Genomic DNA, 27030 nt, shown 5'->3' with positions numbered 1-27030 from the left:
ATTGCCCTGCTCCCAGCTCACACCCCCCTCTCTCATATACCTCTCCACTCCATCCTCCCATCTCACCCTTGGCCTCCCCCTTCCTCTCCCCCACTCTACCTCACTCACAGACACTCTCCTCGTCAGTCTCTCACTCTCCATCCTCTCCACATGTAATAATAATACAGCTTCAAAGACACTAATACAAAACCACAATGCCTTCCCATATCTATCAGTGGAAATCTGTATCTATTTCTCTCTCTCTCTCTCTCTCTCTCTATCTATCTATCTATCTATCTACTGCCAGACATCTTAATCTCGTAAGGGGTGGCCACAAACAAATTGCCTCCACGTCGCCCTGTCCCCTGCTGTTTGCTTGCCCTCCCTCCAACTCTCTCTCTCTCTCTCTCTCTCTCTCCTCTCCCTCGTCCTCTATATCCTCCTCCTATTCAGTGGCTTTGCACCAGTCTATTCAGTCCTCAAAATCGCTTCCTTTCACATTACTCCCCCTCCCTCCCCCCGAATCTCTCTCCCCCTCTCTCTCTCTCTCTCTCTCTCTCTCTCTCTCTCTCTCTCTCTCTCTCTCTCTCTCTCTTTGTCTATCTATCTATCTATCTATCTACATACATATTTAGTTTGACGATTCTGCATAAAAACAACGATTCTCTCTCTCTCTCTCTCTCTCTCTCTCTCTCTGCAGGAAATGTGAGAAAAAATATTGCATAGACAAGGCGTAAGGCAGAAATATGTTGCAGGAATGAGAGAGAGAGAGAGAGAGAGAGAGAGAGAGAGAGAGAGAGAGAGAGAGAGAGAGAGAGACAGAGACAGAGACAGAGACAGACAGACACACAGACAGAGACAGACAGAGACAGAGACGGAGAGAGAGAGAGAGAGAGAGAGAGAGAGAGAGAGAGAGAGAGAGAGAGAGAATAACGAGGGGAATTCACTCCAGGTCGCGTCAATGCCGAGAAATCCTTGAAAAACTGTTGAGGTTATTTTATTCTCTTATTTGATTTGGATAGAAAAACAAGCAGAAAAACAAGCAGAAAATAAGAAAAACAAGCAGAGAAACAAGCAGAAAATCAAGTAGAAAAACAAGCAGAAAAACGAGCAGAAAAAAACAAGCAGAAAAACAAGCAGAAAAATAAAAACAAGCAGAAAAACAAGCAGAGAAACAAGCAAAAACAAGCAGAAAAATAAGAAAAACAAGCAGAAAAATAAGAAAAACAAGCAAAAAAACAAGCAGAAAAATAAAAACAAGCAGAGAAACAAGCAGAAAAATAAGAAAAACAAGCAGAAAAATAAGAAAAACAAGCAAAAAAACAAGCAGAAAAATAAAAACAAGCAGAGAAACAAGCAGAAAAATAATAAAAACAAGCAGAGAAACAAGCAGAAAAATAAAAACAAGCAGAAATTTAAGCAGAAAAACAGGCAGATAAATAAGAAAAACAAGCAGAAAAATAAGCAGAGAAACAAGCAAAAAACAAGCAGAAAAACAAGAAAAACAAGCAGCAAAATGAGAAAAACAAGCAGCAAAAACAAGCAGTAAACAAGGAGAAGAATAAAAGGAAAAAGCAGAAAACAAACAGATATAAGCAGAAAAACAAGCAATAAACAAGCACAAAAATAAGAAGCAGAAAGAATAAGAAAAACATGCAAAAACAAGCAGAAAAACATGAAGAAGAAAAACAAGCAGAAAAACAAGCAGAACCATAAGAAAAAGTAGAAAAACAAGCATAAAAACAAGCAGAAAAACGAGCAGAAAAACAAGGAAAAAACAAGCAGAAAGATAAAAACAAGCAAAAAAACAAGCAGAAAAACAAGCATTAAAACAAGCAGAAAAACAAGCATTAAAACAAGAAAAAACAAGCAGAGAAACAAGCAGAAAACAAGCAGAAAAACAAGCAAAAATAAACGGAAAAAAAGCTGGGAGACTACCGAAGTATTTCACTTTTAAAAATAAAGGAAAAAAAAATAACTTAAAAATTACTAGCAAAAACAAACATTATATATTTTTTCTTGAGTCCAGGTTGAAAATCACGTATTAATAAAATAAAAAAAATCCTTATTATTATTATTATTTTTTTTTTTTTCAGTAAGATCAAATGTCCGTAAATTCTTCATCTTCCCTTTCTTAGTCGATGAACTAATGGTGACAACAACAGTAGTGTAATAATAATAATAACAATGATAATAATAATAATAATAATTGTTATTGCTGTACAACTGCTTCAGCTACAACAACAGCAACTACTACTCCTCCTACTATTACTACCACTATACTACTACTACTACCACTACTACTACTACTACTACTATTACTACTACCACTAATATTACTACTACTACTACTACTAATTCATTCATTCATCATCCAATGCTACGTTGCCCCATGAGGAGCGTAGGAGCCTGGTGCTAGGCAAGATGGTCCTGCCTCACTCATCCCTGAGTGGCATTACGTGAGCAATAAACCCCAACCACCCCTTGGATATAAACCTTCACCGGCTCAATCCAATTGGAGCACAATAATTACCCACTAAACAACCAGGCGCCAATATTTATTTATATGGTTACCGCCCAGCGTAGTAAATGGTATCCTGGTGTACAGGAAACCATTTGGCTTGTCACTCAGTGTAGAGTCACCTACAGGCAGGAATAGAAAAGAATGAAGGAAAGAAAGATGAGGGAGTGTAAAGTCACCCATAGGCGGAAGGACGAGGAAAGAAGGAAGGAAAGACAGAGGAGGATGGAAGGAAAGAGGGATGGAGGAGAGGAAAGGGCAGGCACCCGACAGCAGCACTACATCAGTGAGTGGATGGTGAGTGCCCCCACCTACCACTAAATGATAATAATAATAATAATAATAATAATAATAATAAAATTAAAAAGTTACGACACAAAACGCATGTTAAGTCTTTCTCACTCGCTTATAGGCTGCCTTCGGCGGCCTTCGCTCAATGTCAAAGGGTCTGAAATGAGTCATAACTCGGGAACCGGTGGCCCGATTGGACTGGATATTGTTTTATTCTTCAAGTTAGAGGATTTTAACAGTACCTTGCTGTAACAAAAACTACGCTACATGCGCCGTTTTTTGCTGTGTTGCGGTAACAAACGGACAAGCCAACCAGCAAACATACAGCAATCGGATCATTATACTACAGATGCATCGTCTCTAGATGGTAAGTATATGAGAAGGGAGGCGTGGAAGGCATTTAACCCCTTTACTACCCCTCCTCCTTCCTCTCTCTCCCTCCCTCTCTCTCTCTCTCTCTCTCTCTCTCTCTCTCTCTCTCTCTCTCTCTCTCTCTCTCTCTCTCTCTCTCTCTCTCTCTCTCTCTCTCCGTGCGCCTTTCCAAAACAGAGCAAAATCGTCTGCGGGTAAAAGAAATGTGATATAATTGACGTTCCTTGGCTACTGAAGATGAAGGTACAAAACGATTCCCATTTTGTAATTACTTGTAGTAGTAGTAGTAGTAGTAGTAGCATAGCAACCTCAGGCTCATGTGAACGTGAACCCAGTCAACTGCAGGCTGAAACTTCCATCATCCTGCAGCTCACATTCTCCTCTTAGGGTAAGGGAAGGGCGCTGAGGGACTTTTGTATGACTAGACAGCGGAACAGCTCGGATATATCGGCGCCACCATGTGAAGGCGTCCCTGTCTAGCACCACCTATTGTTGTACCATAATTAAGTCTACAAGAGACACGTAGTAGGTAGCGGAAATAATGATGATGATGATGATGATGATGGTGATGATGATGGTAATGATGATGATGATGATGGTGGTGGTGATGCTGATGCTGATGATGATGATGATGATGATGATAAAACCTGGCAAGCATTTGAGAGCGCATTCCACCACTAATGAGCTGCTGTTGTATTTTCTCTTTCCTGCCAGACGAATACATTTGCGGTCTCATGTAGACAGTAACTCTACGGCCTTAGTCTGCCCTGTTACATAGTGTCACAGAGAGCATACCCCCAACTAGAATAAATGTTATGATTTTCCGCATTCGGATCCATATGCACCTCAAACTCTAATGAACTCTTCCTTGTCTCACTGCCCATCTACCCACCAAATTTTACTGAAATCCTATGGCAAGTTTTTAAGACATCTTTTACGTAAACTGACATGGGTGACTATTAATGAGAGAGAGAGAGAGAGAGAGAGAGAGAGAGAGAGAGAGAGAGAGAGATGGCATGGTAGTCAAGAAAAGAGCGAATATGTAGCAGATGAAATGCTCTAACGGTGGAAATAAATGCTGAGTTCAGGTCAGAGAGGAGGCGGGTGCAGAAGGTAGTGACATACTGGAAAGGAGAGAGAGAGAGAGAGAGAGAGAGAGATGCCCAGATATTGATAGTCCTGTGCTGATTTTTTTTTATAGATTCTTAATTTGCCATTTAGTACAATCCCAACACTGGAACGTATTCGCTGAGAGCCAAGCAGTAAGGGTAAATGAGAGCAAAGGGATACACTAACGAATACATGGGGCATTAATTATCATACTGAGCACAATTATAAACACATTAAGGAAACACGATAGCCTATTACATGAGTCCTGGAGTGTTAGATTACTTTCCTTTAGTTACTCCTTGCAGATTGAAAGAAGAAAATGGTAAAGGAAAATGGCTTAAAGAAAACGCCAACACTTCCAGGATATCTATGGTAAATTTACATAGGACCGTGTTTTCTTACTGTGTTTAAAATCAGTATGATAGTTTTTGCCCCATGCATGCGTTTGTGTATTCCTTTGCTGTCATTGGTCTTCCTACTTGGCCTTCAGCAACAACGTTCCCTGAAGAGTTTGGTTTTATGCTGAAAGGCAAATAAAAATTCTAAATAAATGATAAATATTGAATGACATAATAAATATTCTTTTTAAAACACCACTATGCCTAGGACGCACAAGGAAACAATTATCTTCCCAGTTCCGTCTGGTGAAAATTTACAACTGGCGACACACAATGAAAATCCCGTCCCTATTGGTGCGTGTTCCAAATAGATCGGATATTCCACTATGTATTCGTCAAACTTTTGGAAAATTCTTGCGTCTCTGTACTTTGTGTTTTTCTCTAGCTACCGTCAGATGTTAAATTTTTAAAAGTTGCTCATAATGGCTTTGGACATAAAAACTATATGCATTTTCTGATGGATTCTGGTATGATTCGCTAGATTTTGAGGGATGCAAAAACAGAAGTAGGCACAGGAAGCAGAGATAACAGGAGGCTTGATGGACTAGGGATCTAACTATTATGTTGGTTCAGATTCAGGAAAATGTCTGTGTTGCCCATATCACATCCTTCACATCCTCATTTGTCAGTCTGTCTCTCCATGAGATGTGAAGGAGCGTTGTGGTGTGGATGTGGATGTGATAGGAAGCGTTAGGGGAAACGCACTGAGGTGGTTTGGCCATGTGGAGAGGATGGAGAGTGAGAGACTGATGAGGAGAGTGTATGTGAGTGAGGTGGAGGGGAGGAGAGGGAGGGGGAGGCCAAGGATGAGATGGAGGGATGGAGTGAAGAGGTATTTGAGAGAGAGGGGTGTGAGCTGGGAGCAGGGCAGTGAAATGGCGGGGGACAGGGAGACATGGAGCCGATTTGTTTGTGGCCACCCCTGACGGGATTAAGGCGTCTGGCCATAGATTGACAGATAGGTAGTTGGCCATATCACTTTGCAGAGTAAGTCCCTTTTCTCTCAGGCAGTTGTGTAACATTTGTCAGTCAAGGATGATTGGCATGGCATTTGTATGGGAGAAAATAAACTTGATGGAAAGTGAAAGATGCAGTCTGTTTATGTAGAGTACTGTGAAAGATGCTGTATGTTATGTGAAGTACTGTGAAAGATGCTGTATGTTATGTGAAGTACTGTGAAAGATTCTGTATGTTATGTGAAGTACTGTGAAAGATTCTGTATGTTATGTGAAGTACTGTGAAAGATTCTGTGTTATGTGAAGTACTGTGAAAGATTCTGTGTTATGTGAAGTACTGTGAAAGATTCTGTATGTTATGTGAAGTACTGTGAAAGATTCTGTATGTTATGTGAAGTACTGTGAAAGATTCTGTATGTTATGTGAAGTACTGTGAAAGATTCTGTATGTTATGTGAAGTACTGTGAAAGATTCTGTATGTTATGTGAAGTACCGTGAAAGATTCTGTATGTTATGTGAAGTACCGTGAAAGATTCTGTATGTTATGTGAAGTACTGTGAAAGATTCCGTATGTTATGTGAAGTACTGTGAAAGATTCTGTATGTTATGTGAAGTACTGTGAAAGATGCAGTCTGTGTATATGTAGTATTGTGAAAGATGTAGTCTGTGTATGTGAAGTACTGTGAAAGATGCAGTCTGTGTATGTAGAGTACTGTGAAAGATGCTGTCTGTGTATGTAGAGTACTGTGAAAGATGCTGTCTGTGTATATGTAGTACTGTGAAAGATGTAGTCTGTGTATGTACTGTGAAAGATGTAGTCTGTGTATGTAGAGTACTGTGAAAGATGCAGTCTGTGTATGTGAAGTACTGTGAAAGATGTAGTCTGTGTATGTAGAGTACTGTGAAAGATGTAGTCTGTGTATGTACTGTGAAAGATGTAGTCTGTGTATGTACTGTGAAAGATGCAGTCTGTGTATGTAGAGTACTGTATACCAATCTTCAGTGTGATAAAACATTGCTGTGGGCCGGGAAGCATGGAAAACACCCCTGGAACCGCCCATGAATATGTGTAAGAAAAGAAATATACAGTAAAGAGGAATACCGCACACACCAAACAAGTACGGGTTTTATGTAAATGATCATCAGAGTTTAGGGGGTTTGCTCACACCTTGGCGAACTCAAGCTTTACTAAACAGGACCATAGCTTTGTACTTACCAGCTTAGCGATGTGGGTGTACCGTGGTAGCAGAGGCGATGATTACACAGGACTTCAGCGATGGGTCGAGGAAATGTATCAATTCATTACGACTGTGTATCAATTCTTCCACTCTTCAAACGATTTATTTTGGCTTCCGGGATACATTTCCAATTGGAGAGGTTCAGTATAGCCTTGATCAGTCTATTTAGTACACAAGTCTATTATTTCAGGCCAAAACTGACCCGGTTATTAATAGCGTGTTCTATAGATAAGTCTGATCAGTAGAAACACTCATTCATCTGTAACATTTAAGTAGGAAATTCGTAATAATGAAAATATAATACTCGTTAATAATACGGTTCCTGCAGTGTATTTAGTTCTGATCTTCCTCCTGTGTCCGTGCGTCCCAATCCCAGTTCGATCGCTTTGCCCTCCTTGGCTGACCCCCACCACCACCAGCACAGACGGACACCATTTTAGAACACTATTATTGAATGAAAGTGTCTGGGGTTAATTGGAATGAAATATAAGGTCTGTTCCAATCATGAGTGTTAATTATCCTTCACCACATTTTTTTCACATTCATTTCTGCCAAATTCTTCACTAACTCCAGGAAAGAACATTCATTTCTCTTCCTCAGGCTCCTATGACCCACTCCAGGTGCGAAATAATCTGGTGTTGTCGGGAAATGAATTTGAGACTTCCTCCCACCATGAGACGGCTAATTACTACACATTTTTCTGAAAGGCACAAGTCCATAGCCCATTTCAGGAGGCCGCCCTCCACGTCGTCGTCGTCGTTGCTGTTGTTGCTGTTTCTGTTCTTGTTCGTCCTTGTTCTTCTATTGTTATGTTATTAGATGTCAGACCTATTATGGTTTAAGTGTAAGGACGTTAAAGGATTAAGACTGTTAATAATTTAGCAAATGCTGATTAATAACCAAATCAAGAGACAAGGGAGTTTATCCACATCCAAGTTTCTGGCAGATGAACTGTACACGATTCACAGCATCATAACTATTACAAAGTATCTGTGGAATGCTTATGTCTGGCATGTATCTTGTATATAATCGTTGGGTTATTTTTTCACTAAGAAGTAATGATGTCGCCGGATGGATGCAGGTAGACTGTGTTCCACGATGTATTATTCCTTGTTTTAAATGACAGTATTATAGACAAATACTGCATGTTCATTAGATTAACTGTGAAAGGTCTGAATAACAATATATGTTAATGCCTCCCAGTCTTGATAATATCCTCCTTATTCCTAAAAAACAACGAACGAGTAGTGTGGAAAAAAATTCCACACTGATGTGGAATGACATCTGCCTGTCCATGGCTATGTTCGTCTTTCATTTGTTTTTCCACATCAGCAGATGGAATTCCACAAAACGGCAACACTGTTGGCAATAAGGAAGAACCACTAACAATCTAAAGTTTCCAAAAGGAGGCCAGGATCTTGTATAAACTGGCAGGGGTGGGAGGAGCGCCAACTGCATGCTGTCGCCGAGGACCGCCCGACCGTAATACTGCTGGAGTTCTGCACGGGAGCGATCACGGAGGAGGAAAGACACGGAGTAACGACTCAACGTTAAAACTACGGGACCCTTACCTTCATGCCATCTAGTGCACAAGCTGGATAAGGGAGAACGGGAATAAAAGAAAATGGTTACAGGGCAGACTATGGTTAGATTATGAATCGGGAATATATAGGCCTACCACGTGAAACTAAGTTCATCTTAAATTGATAATTATATGGTGCAGGAGCAGCCTTCACCATCGATCACATGGGAGTGATGAATAGTGTCCCATATAATGTGTTTTGAGACAAAGATTCATTCCAGTGATAAAGTCCGCGACTCGGAATATAATGGATGTATTAATAATACACTGTAGACAAGAATTTTACAGTGTATTTATTGGGTCAAGGGTAGGACAGCTCGCCATGTACTTGTTAGGTTACATTATTATCCCGAACACATTCAGACGGGAAACACAAACCCATAGCCGTTTGTTGTGTTAGCTCTGTTAATCATAAGTATCATGTTGACTGTACTGGAAAAAAAGCCTTTCCATTGTTTTCAGACGCACTTCCACCTCATACATGTGCATATATTGGCAAAACAACAAATACCTCCTCTTGTGTGAAACTTACCGATTGAAAACAAAAAGTTGAAAGTAGCGTACATGATTCTGAAGCTGGAGATAAATGAATGTCATATTACATAATACTTTCGAGAATGTCATGAAAACAAGCAACATAAGGCAAAGCTTTTATGTGTTTCGTAACCACTAAAGAGCCTAAAAACAATACCATAATCTGCATATGCCTAATCTATTCCTATACAAACATGCAGGGCAATTACCAAGAGTGTGACATAAATGACAGTCTTTATCATACCATTATGCATGCAAAGGGTAATGACATTTACACTGCAAGACGAATATAAACAGTGTACAAGCTAATGGTCATATAAAACATTTCAGAATACTGTATGTTGGTTTGTCAACCTTAATGTACCGTATAGGAAACCAAAGATCCTGAGTAAGATCAATTTGTGTAGCAGTGAACGTAGTGGAATACATAATGTACTGTTTATTAATAACTACATACATACATCTGCTGTACACTGTTACCTACCTATCCATATAACTATCTCTCTATCCCATTATCTATGTCTTCTACATCTGCATATATCTATCTTCGAATAAATCACTTGAAAACACTCGATTCATAAATATGGTAATACTCACAGGGAAAAAGGAGACACGAAATATCCCATGTGCTTGCGGTATTTCGTGTTGCCTTTTCCCTGTGGACCTCTCTCTCTCTCTCTCTCTCTCTCTCTCTCTCTCTACTCTCTCTCTCTCTCTCTCTCTCTCAGATCAGCATTTTCTGAGTACCTCCATTCAGTTTTATGACGGCGGTGTCTCTCTGATATTTCGCCTATATTTCTGCACTGTCCTCAGCTTTCTTCAGTCGCTGCAGCTATTCTGGTTAAATTTCTTTCTCAAATCAACAAACGCCTTCAACAAACGTGTGGAATATTCTGACGTTTAAACTGTTTCATTATGATTTGAGTATGGAAGTAATAGTATTAGATTAGTAGTAGTAGTAGTTGTGGTGGTGGTGGTAGTGCTGGTAGTTGTAATAGTACAGTAATGGTAGTAAAGTAGTAGTAGTAGTAACAGTGGCGGTGATGGTAGCAGCATAAGTAGAAGTGACGGATGCAAGTAGAGGATATGCGGGCTGAAAAAATTAAACCCATTATTTTACAGTAACACTTTAATCTCTCGAATTGTTCAGATATTTCAAAGCTGTACTGGAATACATAAGAGTGCTGTAACCTTGTGCCTCTGAGTACCTGTAACATTGGCCATCTTTGCTGTTTTGTAATGCTTGTTCTTTGCGTCGCTCTGTATTCTTTTTTTTTTATGCAAAAGAAGAAGGAACCAAAGGCCAGGAACCTGCAAATAATTCCCTCCAAGAAAACAAATAAAAACAAGACAACAGAGAGCCAAATTCAAGATCCGTTCATTTCGAGATGCCTGGACACACTGCGTTTGAAAGACTGGAGATCACAGAAGTAGAAAAACAAGCCTAAAAACAAGCAGAAAAACAAACAGAAAAATAAGAAAAACAAGCAGAAAAACAAGCAAAAAACAAGCAAAAATATAAACAGAAAAGTAAGCAGGGAAAAAAACAAGCAGTAAAACGAGCAGAAAAGCAAGCAGAAAACGAGCAGAAAAAAAAACAAGCAGAAAAAAAAAAGCATTGGGTGACTACCGAAGTATTTCACTCTTCAAAATTAACATGTGTAGTTTAATCAGTAAGCAGATGGCCCTTGTGTAAACGTGGACTGGCATAAATGGATGTTGTTTGAAGACTGAGTAGAAAGATGTTAAATGTTGAGCAGTAAGAGTGTGGAAGATGTTAACTGTTGCGCATCAAGGTTGGTAGATGTTAACTGTTGCGCATCAAGGTTGGTAGATGTTAATTGTTGCGCAGTAAGAATCTGGTAAGAGCACAAGCTGCTTCAAGACAGGATAGAAAGACGTTAACGGCGCACATTAAATTTGGTTAATATTAAAACTGCGCAGTAAGGGTTTGTTAGATGTAAATTTTTGAGCACTATGAGTTCTTGAAGATGTTGGTTGGCGGCAGTGTGTGTGACGGCTAGAGCTTCATGCCGCGGCAGTACACGCCATCAGCAGTGTTGGTCCTGATCCAGTCCAGGAACTTGTTGACGCGAGTGTACACGCCGGGGTAGCCTTCCGCTCCACATCCGTAACCCCAGCTCACGATGCCGATCTGGGGACGGTAAAGGAGTAACAGTCATGGCAATAAAGCAGAGAGTACATAGGAATACAGAGAGTTGTACGCTGAGAAGCTAATGTCTTCCCAAACTCTGACGAATGTGTAGCTGAGAGAACGATCCTTCTGAAACACGTGCTAGTAAAGACAGGGTTTCCACAGTATTTCGCCAGTTGTAAATATTCATCAGAGGGAAATGGGAAGATAGTTGCTGCTTTCATTATACATAGAAGCACAGATAACGGGAAGCCTATAGGTCCATACTGAGGTTATCTGTTGGAGAGACAAACGTTTCTTATATGGACCTATATAACGTGACTGAGAAGAGGATGGAAGACATGAAGGCTCCCTCCTGCCCACCACACCCTCCGGTAAACAGGCGGGAAAGAAACAGAAATCATCATAAATATTGGGGAAAATGTGGACGGACGCTGTAAAGAGACTGTATACAACTAAAATGTCGAGGAAGGTGTAGAGGGGTGTGGCTGGCTGAGTGGCAAATGTACTGACTATGATGACTGATGAAAAGCGCTGTGTGGATGAATGTTAAGAGGCACAAGGCAAGAGATCCACCACCTCCATCTTTTAAGCTTAGAAAATGGCTTCCTTCACTCGTGTTACCGTTGGACCCTATCACAATTTGCCTTTACTGGGAAGACCTAGGATGGAGATGGTCTTTTAGGTCCAGTGGAAGGGTCACACGTATGATATAACTCAGATGCTGTTGTTCTTGCCTTCGTTGTGTCGTTGTTAGGTGATGTGTTATTGTATTGCATGGGTGTTGTATTTGCGTGTGTTGTATGTGCGTGTGTTGTATTTGCGTGTGTTGTGTGTGCGTGTTTTATGTGTGTGTGTTGTGTGTGCGTGTGTTGTATGTGCGTGTGTTGTATGTGCGTGTGTTGTATGTGCATGTGTGTTGTATGTGTATGCGTGTTGTATGTGCGTCTTGTATGTGCGTGTTCTGTATGTGCAGCCCATGCCCGTTCACATACGACAGTTATACATATTTTCTAGCACTATAATACATGCAAAAATCATTAAAGAATTCGATGCTAGACTCTTAGGTGATGACTATGGATAAGCGACAGAAGAAAGGAAAACAAAAAATATATACACCCGGCTCCACTTGCAGGTAGTACAGGGGTCGGTGTGCTGGAGGTCATCTGAGAAACTATACCCTTTTCGCTCTAACTTGGCCTAAAATTGCCATCTCTTTTATCATGCACGCTTAGTTGTTGCAGTAGATTATGTCTAGAATATGCTGCTAGTCACGAGTAAGTGCTACGGAAAGGATGTAGAACCGTAGTAATGTCTTTTTCTGCCACTCAGCTTCATACAACATGCCTCAAAAGGACGAATATCTGGGCCAAGTTAAGGTGAATATGGTATAGCGTATTAGTTCATGTCTGACGTCTACTGTATTGAATCATCCAGGTTGTATTAATCAGACAAACAGTAGAGATGTATACGAATACACGAATACATATCACCCCCCCTAGCTCACCATCCCCATCCCCTGTACTACCAAGGATGAGATGGGGGGATGGGGTGGAGAGATATATGAGAGAGGGGTGTGTGAGGTGGAGGAGGAGAGGAGTAGAGGGAGACCAAGGATGAGATGGAGGGATGGGGTGGAGAGACATATGAGAGAGGGGTGTGGTTTTTCCTCTCTTAGATAAATTGTACAGTTCCCTGCAAAATTCCCGTTCCTCAATCTAATCTTTAATTATCCACAACATCATATCATTTTGGTTAAAACAGTATGTACTCACTGTAACCTATCTTGTTAGTTAAGCTGTAACTTTTGATTAACTTATTTCTGTTATCAAAGCTAATGTAATGTTACGAGCTACTGATGGAAAGGAAAAGGGACGGAACATTTGAAGGCGACTGTACAGTAAACCAACGCCACCTGAGGCCATTGTGTCAGTATCATAGACAAGAATTCTATGTTCGTAATAATTCCCCATCAGCCATTGACAAGAAATGTATAATACCACAAAAGCCAAAGACAAGAATCGTATAACACCACATAAGCCATAAAAAAAAATCTATAATACCACATAAGCCACAGACAAAACATCTATAATACCACATAAGCCAGTCAAATAAATCCTATAATACCACATAAGCCATAGACATGAAATGTGTCCGTAACAATATCGCATAATCCAGTGTTTACAAGAGCAAAATAAATCTGACAAACCAGATCGTATTTTCCACAAGCATCCCTGAAGACCAGAGGGCCGCCTGAGTCCCCCTGGCATGAGTCCTTGCCAGTCCTGCCGGCACACAGCATGGTGGGCTTGATGTATGACCCGTACGCTGTCATACACTTGGAGTTGGACAGCACCTGACGGGGAAACACAGTGGCTTAGATCAATACTTAACGACAGCATAAGGCTCTTAAAGGCAGCTAACATATTCTATAACAACCTTGATTATCTACCACAGGCTAGTATTGACCAAATTTGTAAGGCATTCATTATTTGCTGCAACATCCACAGTTATCCACCATGTATTATACTGACCAAAGTTTCATTCGTAATTCATATTGTAGTTTAATGTTAAAATATACGGAAAAAATAACCGAGGATCAGGTATACGTATTTCGACGCCTACTCAACCAACAAAATGGACGCGTGGTCGCCTGTAGGTCGTTTAGCTTCATATGACAAAGATCTGTTACTTTTTTCAGCTAAGTCGATGGCCATGTGTAGTCAGACTGGAGTATAACTTTGACTGGGAAGCAAGGAGAATTATTCCTACCTCACAACTAATGTTCATTGAAGCTCATGCAACCCTGGCTTAATATTCAACTTCTTGGACTGACCAGGTTTTATTAGGCGAAAGTAAACAGACTATAGTAGGTTTACCCGCTGCAAGCTGGCAACCTACCATTCAAAAGTGCGTCCGATTTCGTATCATATTATACACGAATCATATTATTATGCACGAATATATTATACACGAATATTATTATACACGAATCACACGCACATTATACACGAAATCAGACGCACTTTTGAATGGTACGCTGCCAGGGCACGATAATTACAACCTCAGAGTCGCGCCGCAACTATAACAGCATAATAGCATTCTAAGGCCTGGGAACAGACACTCTCGCCATAAACACAGACTATGACATGAATAACCTAGCCTGTGCACGTGTCCCTGATGAAGCAGTGAAGGTTGGAGCAATGGAAAATAAATCATACAACAAGATTAATACCTACTGCTTCATACACCAAGACAATACACTTATACAGCCACTCCCTGAGGCATGAAAGGTGTACAGTTAAATGCATAAATCCATCCACATCTGTCTCTGTTCCGTCGTTAGCCTCATAAATCCCTGAATGTGACGTAGCGGATTAGAGAGTGTATTTCATTTTTCTGTGGGTGATAATATGCACCTCTGTCCACTGACGAGGAGAGTGTATGCGAGTGAGGTGAAGAGGGGGAGCGGGGGGGGGAGGCCGAGGATGAGATGAAGGGATGGAGTGGAGAGGTATATGAGAGAGGAGGGTGTGAGTTGGGAGCAGGGCAGTGAAATGGCGGGGGACAGGGCGACGAGGAGGTGATTTGTTTGTGGCCATCCCGTACGGGATTAAGGCGTCTGGCAATAGATAGATAAACAGATAGTCCACTATTCTCACCTACGCGTCTATGGCCCGTATTCTCGTCACTTAAGGAAGCTCCCTAACACCTTTTCCTAAGCGATTTTTTTTTCTGTTAATTGAACCTTACTGTCCAATTCTGTATTGTATAAATCCTTCAAACATCGCAATAGTTTGCATAAATAAGGTACAAATGGATCTTAACCAGCCATATCCAAAAATAAATCGCCATGTAAGAGGTGTTAGGAAGCGGTGAGAGAGGCAGGGGAAATGAATGGACTAGTGTTTGTTCATGGCGTCTGAACTCCCTACCTTGACGGGAAGTGGAGTGAGATGCTAACGTACGGTCACCACCAAAATAAATCGCTAAGGAAGAGGTGTTAGGGAGCGGTGGGAGAGGCAGAGGAGATGGCTGGATAACGTTCAGTCACCACCAAAAATCGTGTCTCTCGTTCTGCTTCTCATTTTACAAACTTGAAAAATCAGGCTCGTAAAACCGTAGCTGATAACGCTCCCTAACACCTCTTCCTTGGCGATTTATTTTTTGGATTCTGTTGGTTAATATCCTTTTGTATATTACTTAGGCAGAGTGTGGCGATGTCTGAAGGATTTATGTAACAAAGTCAAGCAGAGAGAGATGCCGCAAGCAAAATAAGTGGCTTAGAAATTGGTGTTAGGGAGCTTTTATGACAAGCGAGAATACGGCCGTGAAGTGAGTGCTATTTCCAGCAGAATTACTCGGCTGATTGTCAAGCATCATGGAAATAGATAGATAGATAGATAGATAGATAGACAGATAGATAGATAGATAGATAGACAGATAGATAGATAGATAGATAGATAGATAGATGGATAGATAGATAGATAGATAGATAGACAGATAGATAGACAGATAGATAGATAGCTGGATAGATAGATAGATGGATAGACAGATAGATAGATAGACAGATAGATAGATAGATAGACAGATAGATAGATAGATAGATTTTCAAGGGCAACAGAGAAAAACAGAAAGGGAAGAGGACTTATGATGCCGACTGTACAACCCATCTGAGGCTAGGACGCAGAGAGAGAGAGAGAGAGAGAGAGAGAGAGAGAGAGAGAGAACCCAAATTTCTGCCCATCATTTGAGAGATTCATATAATTACTGAATCCTTCTTTCCATTCTCTTTTTTTTTTTTTTTCAATGAACCGAGGACACCTGTAATTTGGCCTACGGGTTTATTTATATATATGGTAATTTATTTTTTCTTCGTCCATCTCCTGGAAGAAAAAAATAAGAGGTCACAGGAATCATCATCAGAGAAAGGCGAGACGTGTTCAACTATCCCCTGCCTCTGAAACTATCTTAAGGGCTGGACACTTGCTCAGGCCTTCATGCACTCAGCTCTAGGTTCTGTTCTGAGTAGGCTTGGAGATTTCATAACATCATTTACTTAGCGATTTATGAAGCAAGCTACAGCTTATTAATCTTTTGTGTGTGTATTTTTAAGTCTTCCTAAAATCGACAAAGGTAGCATCGGTAACATACAAACGGGATCTTGAATTTGGCTCTTTCTTGTATTTTGTTTTTCTCTTGGAAGGAACAATAATTGCGGGCTCGCGGCCTTTGTTTCCTTCTTCGCATTAAAAAAAAAACATGCAAAAATGAATTAGTAAGGCAGAGGCATTACGAAGCCCTCCTGGCCACATAGAAGCGCCTGCAGAATAAATCGGTAAGGTAGAGGAGTTACCAAGACCTCATGACTCACCGGCACCTTAACCTCCATCAGCACGTCTGATGTTGGTCCGCCGGAGCTGAGGGCGCCCCATCCCGTCACCATGGCTTTCTTACGTGCGTAGGTGGGTTTGGGAGGCGGCAGGCACACCGGCAGGACAGTGGAGCTCACCTACAAGACATACATTTTAAGCAGGTGGAGAGGGAGGCCGAGGATGAGATGGAGGGATGGGGTGGAGAGATATATGAGAGAAGGGGATGTGATGTAGAGGGAGGGCAGCCAAACAACAGACGACAGGACGACGTGGAGGCGATTTGTTTGTGGCCACCCTTGACGAGATTAAGGCATCTAGTAACAGAGATAGAAAGAGATACAGATAGATGGACATGTATTTTCTCGTAGCTACGTGAGAGAAAAATACAGTACTAAGGCTCTACACTCATGCCATAGCACTTCTTCGTGACTTGCACTGTATAATAATGTTAATCTCTTGCTACGCCTACTTGAAGTGAACAGACTATATGCATGTCACTCTGTCCTCTCAGTATGGCTGCCCTCCCTTCAACTCATATCCCCCTCTCCCATATCTCTTAAGCCCATCTCTCCAGCTCAGCCTCGGTCTTCCCCTTCCCCATTCCTTCCTCCACCTCACTCAATACACTCTTCTTGTCAGTTTCTCACTCTCCATCTCCCCACATGACTAAACCATTTTAAGTATTTCTCCTAAAACTTTCAGTCACATTCATATCCACGTCTGCACCACACAGCTCCTTCACCTCACTCAGAATTCTCTTCTTGTCAGTTTCACAGTCTCCATACTCACCACATGACCAAACCATCTTAAGTATTTCTCCTAATGCCTTCAGTCACATCCACATCAGCACCACACCACTCCTTCACCTACCTGGACAGGGGACGAGAGCTTGAGAAGGGCGATGTCGTTCTCGTAGGTGTTATCATTGTAGCCTGAGTGGTTGATGATCTGAGACACAGAGCGAGTCACTAGGCTTGTCTCCCCGTTTGTGGCCAGGCTGTGCTCTGCCAGGCGGACGGTCAGACTGCTGGGTGACTTGTTCTGGTGGTGGAGTCAGGTTAGGTCAGATCAATTAGAGCCCCATGGGATAACACTGAAAGAGGGTGCCACAGTCTAAACCCAGAAAGGAATAATAGAATAACAGATTGATAGATAGAGTAGATAATAGACAGATAGACAATAAATAACTGATAATGATAGGTAATAGACAGATAATAGATAAAATAGATACTAGATGGACAGATAATAGATGAAATAGATACTAGATGAAAGAACAATTAATTTTGGACACATTGTACTGTCGAGGTTCGTTCTCAGGCACACTGACGCGATTTGTGTCTCACGTGTCTTTCCTGATAAATGCACATTGACACGAATCGCGTGAAAATGTAGAAAAAAAAAATGCTAAAAAATTTAAGTTTTCCGTTGATTTGCATCAAATTTTGGTGCATTCTAGCAGGTCAGTCTCGCGTCAGAAGTAAACATTTGGCAACACTGTCATGCCTTCTATGGGACAGTGTGCAGTGGGTAAATCTCAGTACCTTACAACCAGCCAGGCCGAAGGATAGTGCTGTGTGTGTCGTCCCTTTAATACTGTCATCCAAAATAACAGGATTATTTGCAACAACATTTTCCTCCAGTCTTGGGCAGGTACAGGTGGAGTAATAACTATAACTAAGGAGTGTACTGTGCAAGAGATGAGCTACTGACTATGGTGCAGTGAGCGGCGGTGAGGACATAGCGATCATTGATGAGGGAGCCGCCACAGAACTGCTGCGACCCCGACATCAGCGCCGCCTGCCACGGCCACTCGTTGACGCCCGTCTCCACCCCGCCCACGATCCTGTCTGGGTTCCTCTCCCCACACTTGCAGGCGTTGTTGAAGATCACCCGTGGCTCAGCTGTACGGAAAAAGCCTTAGATAAGGACAAGTGGTGGCCAGGTGGTTAGAAATCTGCTGTTTGAGAATATGCAAGTTCGACCCAAGGCTTTGACGACAAACAGTTTGATGGAATGAAGTAAGGCAGATGGCGGTAAGTTGGTTAGAGAAGTGGTCTGCTGTTTGAAAAGTGGAGAGTCCGATCTGAGGCTCTGAAAGGAAACAGCCTGATGGTATGGAGCGAAACGCAGTCTAGAGCAGGTGGTGACTGGTTGATATGAAAACTGATCGACTGTTTCAAAGAACGAGAAATCAAACCAAGGGTGATGCAAGAAAAGGTCTGATAATTTGAATTTCATTAAAACAGACAACTGACTTTCCACAATACCCACTAACATGCAACAAAACACCCTCTCTAGTACCAGGTCAGTCATTCTCGGACTTGGGTGTGGCGGTGGGATTAGTCAATGAATAAAAGGTGCAAGATAGACACTGATACCTCTGATGATCCGTCCTCGTAACAAGCAAGAAACTGCCTGGAGGAGAGGAACAAAGGGGCTCTGTATACACAAGGTTATAAGAAAAGTAATGATGAGACCCAGGAATGAGGTTGACTGGCTACTGACGTTTGGTGAAGGGCTTGGAGGTGTTGGTGGGGAGGGCGTGGGAGAGGGACACCCCCAGCAGGAGAAGGAGGAGCTGGGACGAGAAGGCCATGGCTGTCACTACTGTTTGCTGCTTGTTCCGTGTCTCACCATTTTATGCATGCGCTTTCCACCCCCACCCCCTTGTCCCTCACCCACCATGTACAGGCAGGCAGGCACACACACACACACACACACACACACACACACACACACACACACATACATACACACTCAAAAACAGCTGCGGCACGTGTGTCAAGATTCAATTCACCTATTGAAGTCACAAGTTCACATCTGCATCAATACCTTCACTGGCCACCACCAGAACACACACACACACACACACACACACACACACACACACACACACACACACACACATTCTAACGCTGGCACAAACATCTACATCTTAATTAATATCCATGGTAACCAACACCATGTGAAATGGAAAATGTGAGTGCGTTTAAGTACTTGGGGAGTGTGATGAGTAAAGACGGAAATTTGGAGGGTGAAGTGCTTGAAAGGGTGCAACAAGGAAGAAAGGTTGCTGGTTCCTTGAAGGCAGTGATAACAAACAGGGAAGTGAGCATGGAAGTGAAAAAGTTGGAAGGACGAGTCGAGTGAGAGCAGTGGAAATGAGTTATTTGAGTGGAGTCACATGGAGAGACAGACTGACAAATGAGGAAGTGAAGGAGCGCTGTGGTGTGAATGTGGATGTGATTGAAAGCGTTAAGAGAAAGACACTGAAGTTTTTTGGCCATGGGGAGAGGATAGAGAGCGAGAGACTGACGAGGAGAGTGTATGTGAGTGAGGTGGAGGGGGAGAGAGGGAGGGGGAAGCAAAGGATGAGATGGAGGGATGGAGTGCAAAGGTATATGAGAGAGGAGGGTGTGAGCTGGGGGGAGGGCAGTGAAATGGTGGGGGACAGGGCGACATGGAGGCGCTTTGTTTGTGGCCACCCCTTACAGGATTAGGGCTTCTGGCAATAGATAGATAGATAGAACCAACACCACGCCCAAACACACATGTACACACTTGAACTTCCAAATATATCTACATGTGCACAACAGACTTACACACTAACACCCACGCTCGAACACACACACACACACACACACACACACACACACACACACACACACACACACACACACACACACACACACACACAGAGCAGATCCTGAATAACCAACTTTTAGAAATATTAAAGACGGCATGAAAAGAAAAATTAGTCAGGAAATAAATATACGATAAAAATAATGAATAAACTTGACACAAAATCTTATAAAGGATTCTGGCTGACTTGTGACAGGTAAATGTATGATTAACTTAGTCTTTTATTAATACATACATCATCTAATTCAGTGTTGCCCCATCAGGAGCGTAGGAGCCCGGGGCTAGGCAAGTTGGTCCTGACATTTAAGATGAGTGTGACCCGCCTCACTCATCCCTGAGTGGCATTATATGAGCAATAAACCCCAACCACCCCTTGGATATAAACCTACACCGGCTCAATCCGATTGGAGCGCCTTCATTACCCACTAAACCACCAGGCATCATAATTTGGTTATATGGTTACCACCTAGCGTAGTAAATGGCTTCTGGTGTACAGGAAACCATTTGGCTTGTCACTCAGTGTAGAGTCACCCGTAGGCAGAAGGAAGAGGAAAGAATGAAGGAAAGAAAGAAGAGGAAGGAAGGAAGAGAGAAAAGGGCAGTCATCCGAGATCAGCACTACATCGAGTGAGTGGATGGTGAGCGCCCCAAACCTACCACTAAATTATTTTATCAACATTTACATAAGTTCATCTAGCCACTTCGACCTATTTATTATTAAACTGTTGACTTACATAGGATTCTAACTCCATCTATCTACTTCAGCCTGTATCTACCCTCTAACTACATCTATCTACATGTATCTACCCTCTAACTCCATCAATCTACATGTATCTACCCTCTAACTCCATCTATCTACCCCTATCTACCCTCTAACTCCATCTATCTACCTCTATCTACCCTCTAACTCCATCTATCTACCTCTATCTACCCTCTAACTCCATCTATCTACCTCTATCTACCCTCTAACTCCATCTATCTACGTATTTCCACTACTCTCAGATTTTGTTTTTCCTTCTCCATAAATCACACGTCTTTTTCACCTTATCCCACCTGTGGAATTCTCACCTGACATTGAGTAATTAGGTGGTCGCCAAGGTCAGAGGCTATGTAGGAGAAACTGTGTATGGCACTGGGGACTGAGGAATAAGTCGGATGTTGCCATGTGTTAGGAATAAGTCGGATGTTACTATGTGTTAGGGATAAGTCGGATGTTGCCATGTGTTAGGGGTAATAAGTCGGATGTTGCCATGTGTTAGGGATAAGTCGGATGTTACCATGTGTTAGGGATAAGTCGGATGTTGCCATGTGTTAGGGATAAGTCGGATGTTACTATGTGTTAGGGATAAGTCGGATGTTACCATGTGTTAGGGATAAGTCGGATGTTATCATGTGTTAAGGATAAGTCGGATGTTACCATGTGTTAGGGATAAGTTGGATGTTGCCATGTGTTAGGGATAAGTTGGATGTTGCCATGTGTTAAAGATAAGTCGGATGTTGCCATGTGTTAGGGATAAGTCGGATGTTACCATGTATTAGGGATAATCAGATGTTACCATGTGTTAGGGGTAATAAGTCGGATGTTGCCATGTGTTAGGGATAATAAGTCGGATGTTGCCATGTTTTAGGGATAAGTCGGATGTTATCATGTGTTAAGGATAAGTCGGATGTTGCCATGTGTTAAGGATAAGTCAGATGTTGCCATGTGTTAGGGATAAGTCGGATGTTACCAAGTGTTAGGGATAATAAGTCGGATGTTGCCATGTGTTAGGGATAAGTCGGATGTTACTATGTGTTAGGGATAAGTCGGATGTTACCATGTGTTAGGGATAAGTCGGATGTTATCATGTGTTAAGGATAAGTCGGTTGTTGCCATGTGTTAGGGATTAGTCGGATGTTGCCATGTGTTAGGGGTAATAAGTCGGATGTTGCCATGTGTTAGGGGTAATAAGTCGGATGTTAGCATGTGTTAGGGATAAGTCAGATGTTACCATGTGTTAGGGGTAATAAGTCGGATGTTACCATGTGTTAGGGATAAGTCGGATGTTATCATGTGTTAGGGGGGATAAGTCAGATGTTAGGATGTGTTAGGGGTAATAAGTCGGATGTTAGGATGTGTTAGGGATAAGTCGGATGTTACCATGTGTTAGGGATAAGTCGGATGTTATCATGTGTTACGAGGGGGGGGGGGTTGCTTGAAGAAGAACCTACATGCAAAATTTCAGAACGATAACTAGGCTGTATGTTAATAAGGAAGGAGAAGATGGAGGAGGAGGAGGAGAAGGAGGAGGAGGAGGAGGAGGAAGAAGAAGAAGAAGAAGAAGAAGAAATGAAGAAGATGAAGATGAATGATAATAATAATAATAATAATAATAATAATAATAATAATAATAAGATGAATAATAATAATAATAATAATAATAATAATAATAATAATAATAATAATAATAAGATGAATAATAATAATAATAATAATAACAACAATAATAATAATAATAATAATAATAATAATAATAAGAGTAACGAGTACAAAAATAAAATGGCGCCAAAACTCCTTCCTTCCCCTCAGTATAATAAACACAGAAACTTTGGCCAGGTTCTTGTGAGACTAATTAATGAGCTTCTACTCCAGCGGGCGATGCCTTGTGTGTTGTGGGGACGGCTCAGGCAGTGTTAGCAGCGTCTATCCTGCATCATATATTCACTTCCTACTCCAATGAATATATCGACCCTGATGATTTTCGTTGTATTTGCAAGAGTCACGTTTTAAGCTGAGAAATCTCGTGTTTTTGTGATAAGGCTGAGTATACACATTAAGGTGGTTTGGCCATGAGGAGAGGATGGAGAGTGAGAGACTGACGAGGAGAGTGTGTGTGAGTGAGGCAGAGGGGGGAGGAGGGAGGCTGAGAATGAAAGGGAGGATGGAGTAGAGAGGTATATGACAGAGGGGGCGTATGAGCTGGGAGCAGGGCAGTGCAATGGCGGGGGACAGAGTAACATGGAGGCGATTTGTCTGTGGCCACCCCTTACGGGATTAAGGTGTCTGGCAATAGATAGATAGATAGACTTGCTGAAAAATGTTAGGCTTCGTAAATAAGGAAAGTAGAGTAACAAACACCGTCCATCTTTTCACTGTTTGAAAATATCGTATTACTTTATTTACGATTAAACTGAAGCATAACATTGTACAGCAAACACTTTATATTATATCAAAGTTGTTTTCACGCGATATGAGTCAGTCTTAAACTCGGCTTCTGCTGATACTGTGAATATTATATGTGTCAATATTTTCAACTTCCCTCTGGCTCAAAACTCGAAAGTGCTCAACCGTATTTAATCGTCCTACTGATTTTTTTACGTATTACTGCTTACGTACTATGATTAAAATAAAATAAAAAATCTGTAGAAGAATTAACAATCATTATGACATTATTGATGGATTTTTTCTGTTCTTTTCCTTTATCCGTTTATTTATTTATTTTTCATTGGGGTGGAGAGGTATATGAGAGAGGGGGGTGTGAGGTGGGAGCAGGGCAGTGAGATGGCGGGGGACAGGGCGACTTGGAGGCGATTTGTTTGTGGCCACCCCAAACGGGATTGAGGTGTCTGGCAATAGATAGATAGATAGACCTGCTGCTGCTGCTCAGGTTATATGATAAACACCAAGAAATCTGTTTCAGAATTATTAATCGTTATCACAGTGTCAATGTTTTTTCTCTCTCTCTCTCTCTCTCTTTCCTTTGCCTGTCTTTCTTTCTTTTTCTTTTTTTAACCCTCTACAGCTTAGGAAATATAGCTTTAAAATCCGAGATATCTTTGCCAGAACTATCACGCTTTATCACAGCGTTAATGGATTTTTTTGTCTCCTTTTCATAGGTGGTGGCGACCATCATCCACTCACTTGATGTAGTGCTGCCTACTTCTTCCTTAGCCTTTATCATTCTTTTTCTGTGCCTGCCCTCCTCTCTTCCTATTTCTCACCATCATCCACTCACTTGATGTAGTGCTGCCTACTTCTTCCTTAGCCTTTATCATTCTTTTTCTATGCCTGCCCTCCTCTCTTCCTATTTCTCCCATCTTTCCTGTCACTTCTTATTGCTTTTCTTTCCTTTACAGGTGGCTTTACATTGAGTGACAAGCCAAATGGTTTCCTGTAAGCCAAGAAACCATTTACAATGCTGGGTGGTAACCATATAACCAAACCATACGTGCTCCCTACGTGTGAACAAGTGGGTTGGTGGAGGGTTAGTGCCCCTCCCCGAAAAACAAACAACTCGAAGTCAAATGGCCACGGGATTATGGCGTCTGGCAATAGATAGATAGATAGATAGATTATTCATTGCTTTTCTTTTATCTTTCTTCTATTCAGTGTTTTTCCCTCTACTGCTCAGGTAATATGACTAAAATCCCAAAAATCCGTACCAGAATTATAAAAACAATGGTTCTTTTACATCAACTTGGCTCAACTTTTCGTCCTCTGGGGAAGCCTCTTTTTCCTAACTCTATGACAGACTCAGAAAATGCAGCGGCTCAGCATCGTACCCATAGCACTTCTTCGTGACTAGCATCATCATCTCTAAAAACTAGTCTTAATCTATTGTTCCAACTCGGCATTCAAGATGGAGAGACGGAAATTTTTATGCCAAGTTTGAGTGAAATAAGCAATAGCACTAGAATAACACTAAAATATGGTGCTAGTCACGAAGAAGTGCTGTGGAAAGAATGATGATGATGATGGTTGCAGTTATTATTATTATTATTATTATTATTATTATTATTACTATTATTATTTTTATTATTATTATTATGTGGTAAGTGGGAGCGCTCACCATCCACTCACTCGATGTAGTGCTGCTTTGGGTGTCTGCCCTTTCCTCTCTTCCATCTTTCATCTTCTGTCTATCTTTCCTTCATTCTTTCCTCTTCCTCCTGCCTACGGGTGACTTTACACTTCCCCTTTTGTCTTTCTTTCCTTCATTCTTTCCTCTTCTGCCTGTGTATGACTCTACACTGAGTGACAAGCCAAATGGTTTCCTATACACCAGGGAGCCATTTACTACACTGGGTGGTAACCATATAACCAAATTATGCCGCCTGGTGGTTTAGTGGGTAATAAACGTGCTCCAGTCGGATTGAGCCCGTGTAGGTTTATATCCAAGGGATGGTTGGGGTTTATTGCTCACGTAATGCCACTCAGGGATGAGTGAGGCTGGTCACTCTCATCTTAAGTGTCAGGACCAGCTTGCCTAGCCCCCAGCTCCTACGCTCCTCATGGGGCAACATAGGATTGGATGATGAATGGATGGATTATTATTATTGTTATTATTATTATTGTTATTATTATTATTATTATTATTATTATTATTATTATTATTACTATTATTATTATTGTTATTATTATTATTATTATAATTACTATTATTATTATTATTATTATCATCATCATAATTACTATTATTATTATTATTATTATCATCATCATTATTATTATTATTATTATTATTATTTTTATTATAATTATTATTATCATTTTTTTTATTATTATTATTATTATTTTTATTATAATTATTATTATCATTTTTTTTATTATAATTATTATTATTTTTATAATTATTATTATTTTTATTACAATTATTATTATTATTATAATAATTATTATTTTTATAATAATAATAATAATAATAATAATAGTAATAATAATTATTATTATTATTGGATACGCAGCACAAACTCACCACACAGGATTCTGGTAACTGAGCACACACGCGAAGGAGGCTACGGTGGCCAGGCAGGACTGTGGCTGGTTCTCGATAAATTGGCCCAGATTTTCGTCTTCTTTCAGCTTTCACGTACCTCAGTGGACGAAAAAGACGATGGTAGGGCTCTATATCCTTTCCATAGCACTTCTTCGTGACTAGCATCATAATGTCGTGTTACTCTATTAATGTAACTCATTCACGAGGGAGGGATGGCAAATTTCGGCCAAGTTAGACTACAAAGGGAAGGGCAGGCCGTTCATCAACCAGGAAGAAGCAGTTCCGGTGTACGTGAGGCAGTGAACCTTCGAATAATCACGTTTCAAAGTTCGGTAAGGTTAAATGGAGAGAGAGAGAGAGAGAGAGAGAGAGAGAGAGAGAGAGAGAGAGAGAGAGAGAGAGAGAGAGAGAGAGAATGGAAATATTTTGGTGATATCCATACTTGTGTGTGTTTGTGTCACCGTAATAATTAACCGATACAGCCATAATACATTTACTAACCTGATAAAGATCCCTCACACCTTTTCAGCCCTGTCGATGGCCTAGTGTAGTGAGACGGGAAGGCTTGATGAGTAACCAAGGAGATTTCTTTCTTTCCCATAACTAAGGTCTACGCGGCCTCGTAAGATAAAACACTTGTCATCCACACACTGGCTTGCCCTAGCTAATCTAACATAAATATAACCAAACCTACCCCATCTTACCTCAGTATAACCGAATCTAACAACATATCCTAACATATTCCAGTCCGACACATTCCTTGGACCACATCACTTCTGCTCTCTTGTCCAGCGTCTTTATCAGTGGCTTCACGCTCAACTGGGCTTCACCTTATCAGCAGCTTGGCCCCTTTATTACAAGGCTTCCCTCCTGAACTTCATAAATTCGCCAGGTGACGGCAGTAAAGACGTATAAAAGTAAAGGTGTTAGGACAGTGAGAATTTCCAGCAACTTTATTTCGAATGGTCTGTCTTAAACTGAATAAAATCGCCAGTCGGAATTAAACATATTAGTATCTACGTACTGAAGGGACTTAACTTCATTTAATATACATCTAGGTATTTCTCGGCCTCACTACATCTATCTATCTATTGCCAGACCCCTTAATCCCGTAAGGGGTG

At 41.2% G+C, this 27030-nt stretch overlaps 1 protein-coding gene across 1 annotated transcript in view; it reads right to left on the bottom strand.

Moving 5' to 3' along the window:
- LOC145415317 (trypsin-1-like) overlaps positions 1 to 19109 on the bottom strand; it is a 230982-nt gene extending 211873 nt beyond the window's left edge. The window contains exons 1-6 of the mRNA XM_080284594.1: positions 19017 to 19109; positions 18222 to 18412; positions 17382 to 17552; positions 16511 to 16648; positions 13346 to 13492; positions 10888 to 11136 (exon numbers count right to left, since the gene is read on the bottom strand). Coding sequence (XP_080140720.1) covers positions 11002 to 11136; positions 13346 to 13492; positions 16511 to 16648; positions 17382 to 17552; positions 18222 to 18412; positions 19017 to 19107 — 873 coding nt within the window. The 5' untranslated portion in view covers positions 19108 to 19109 and the 3' untranslated portion in view covers positions 10888 to 11001. The remainder of the gene's footprint in view (positions 1 to 10887; positions 11137 to 13345; positions 13493 to 16510; positions 16649 to 17381; positions 17553 to 18221; positions 18413 to 19016) is intronic.
- Between the last annotated feature and the right edge of the window lie 7921 nt (positions 19110 to 27030).

Source organism: Coenobita brevimanus, chromosome 102 (genome assembly GCF_032717465.1).
Source record: "Coenobita brevimanus isolate Jiangsu-jjx chromosome 102, ASM3271746v2, whole genome shotgun sequence".
NCBI classification, from domain to species: Eukaryota; Metazoa; Arthropoda; class Malacostraca; order Decapoda; family Coenobitidae; genus Coenobita; species Coenobita brevimanus.
The sequence above is the reverse complement of the archived record's forward strand: the minus strand, read 5'-3'. Positions and strand labels throughout refer to the sequence as shown.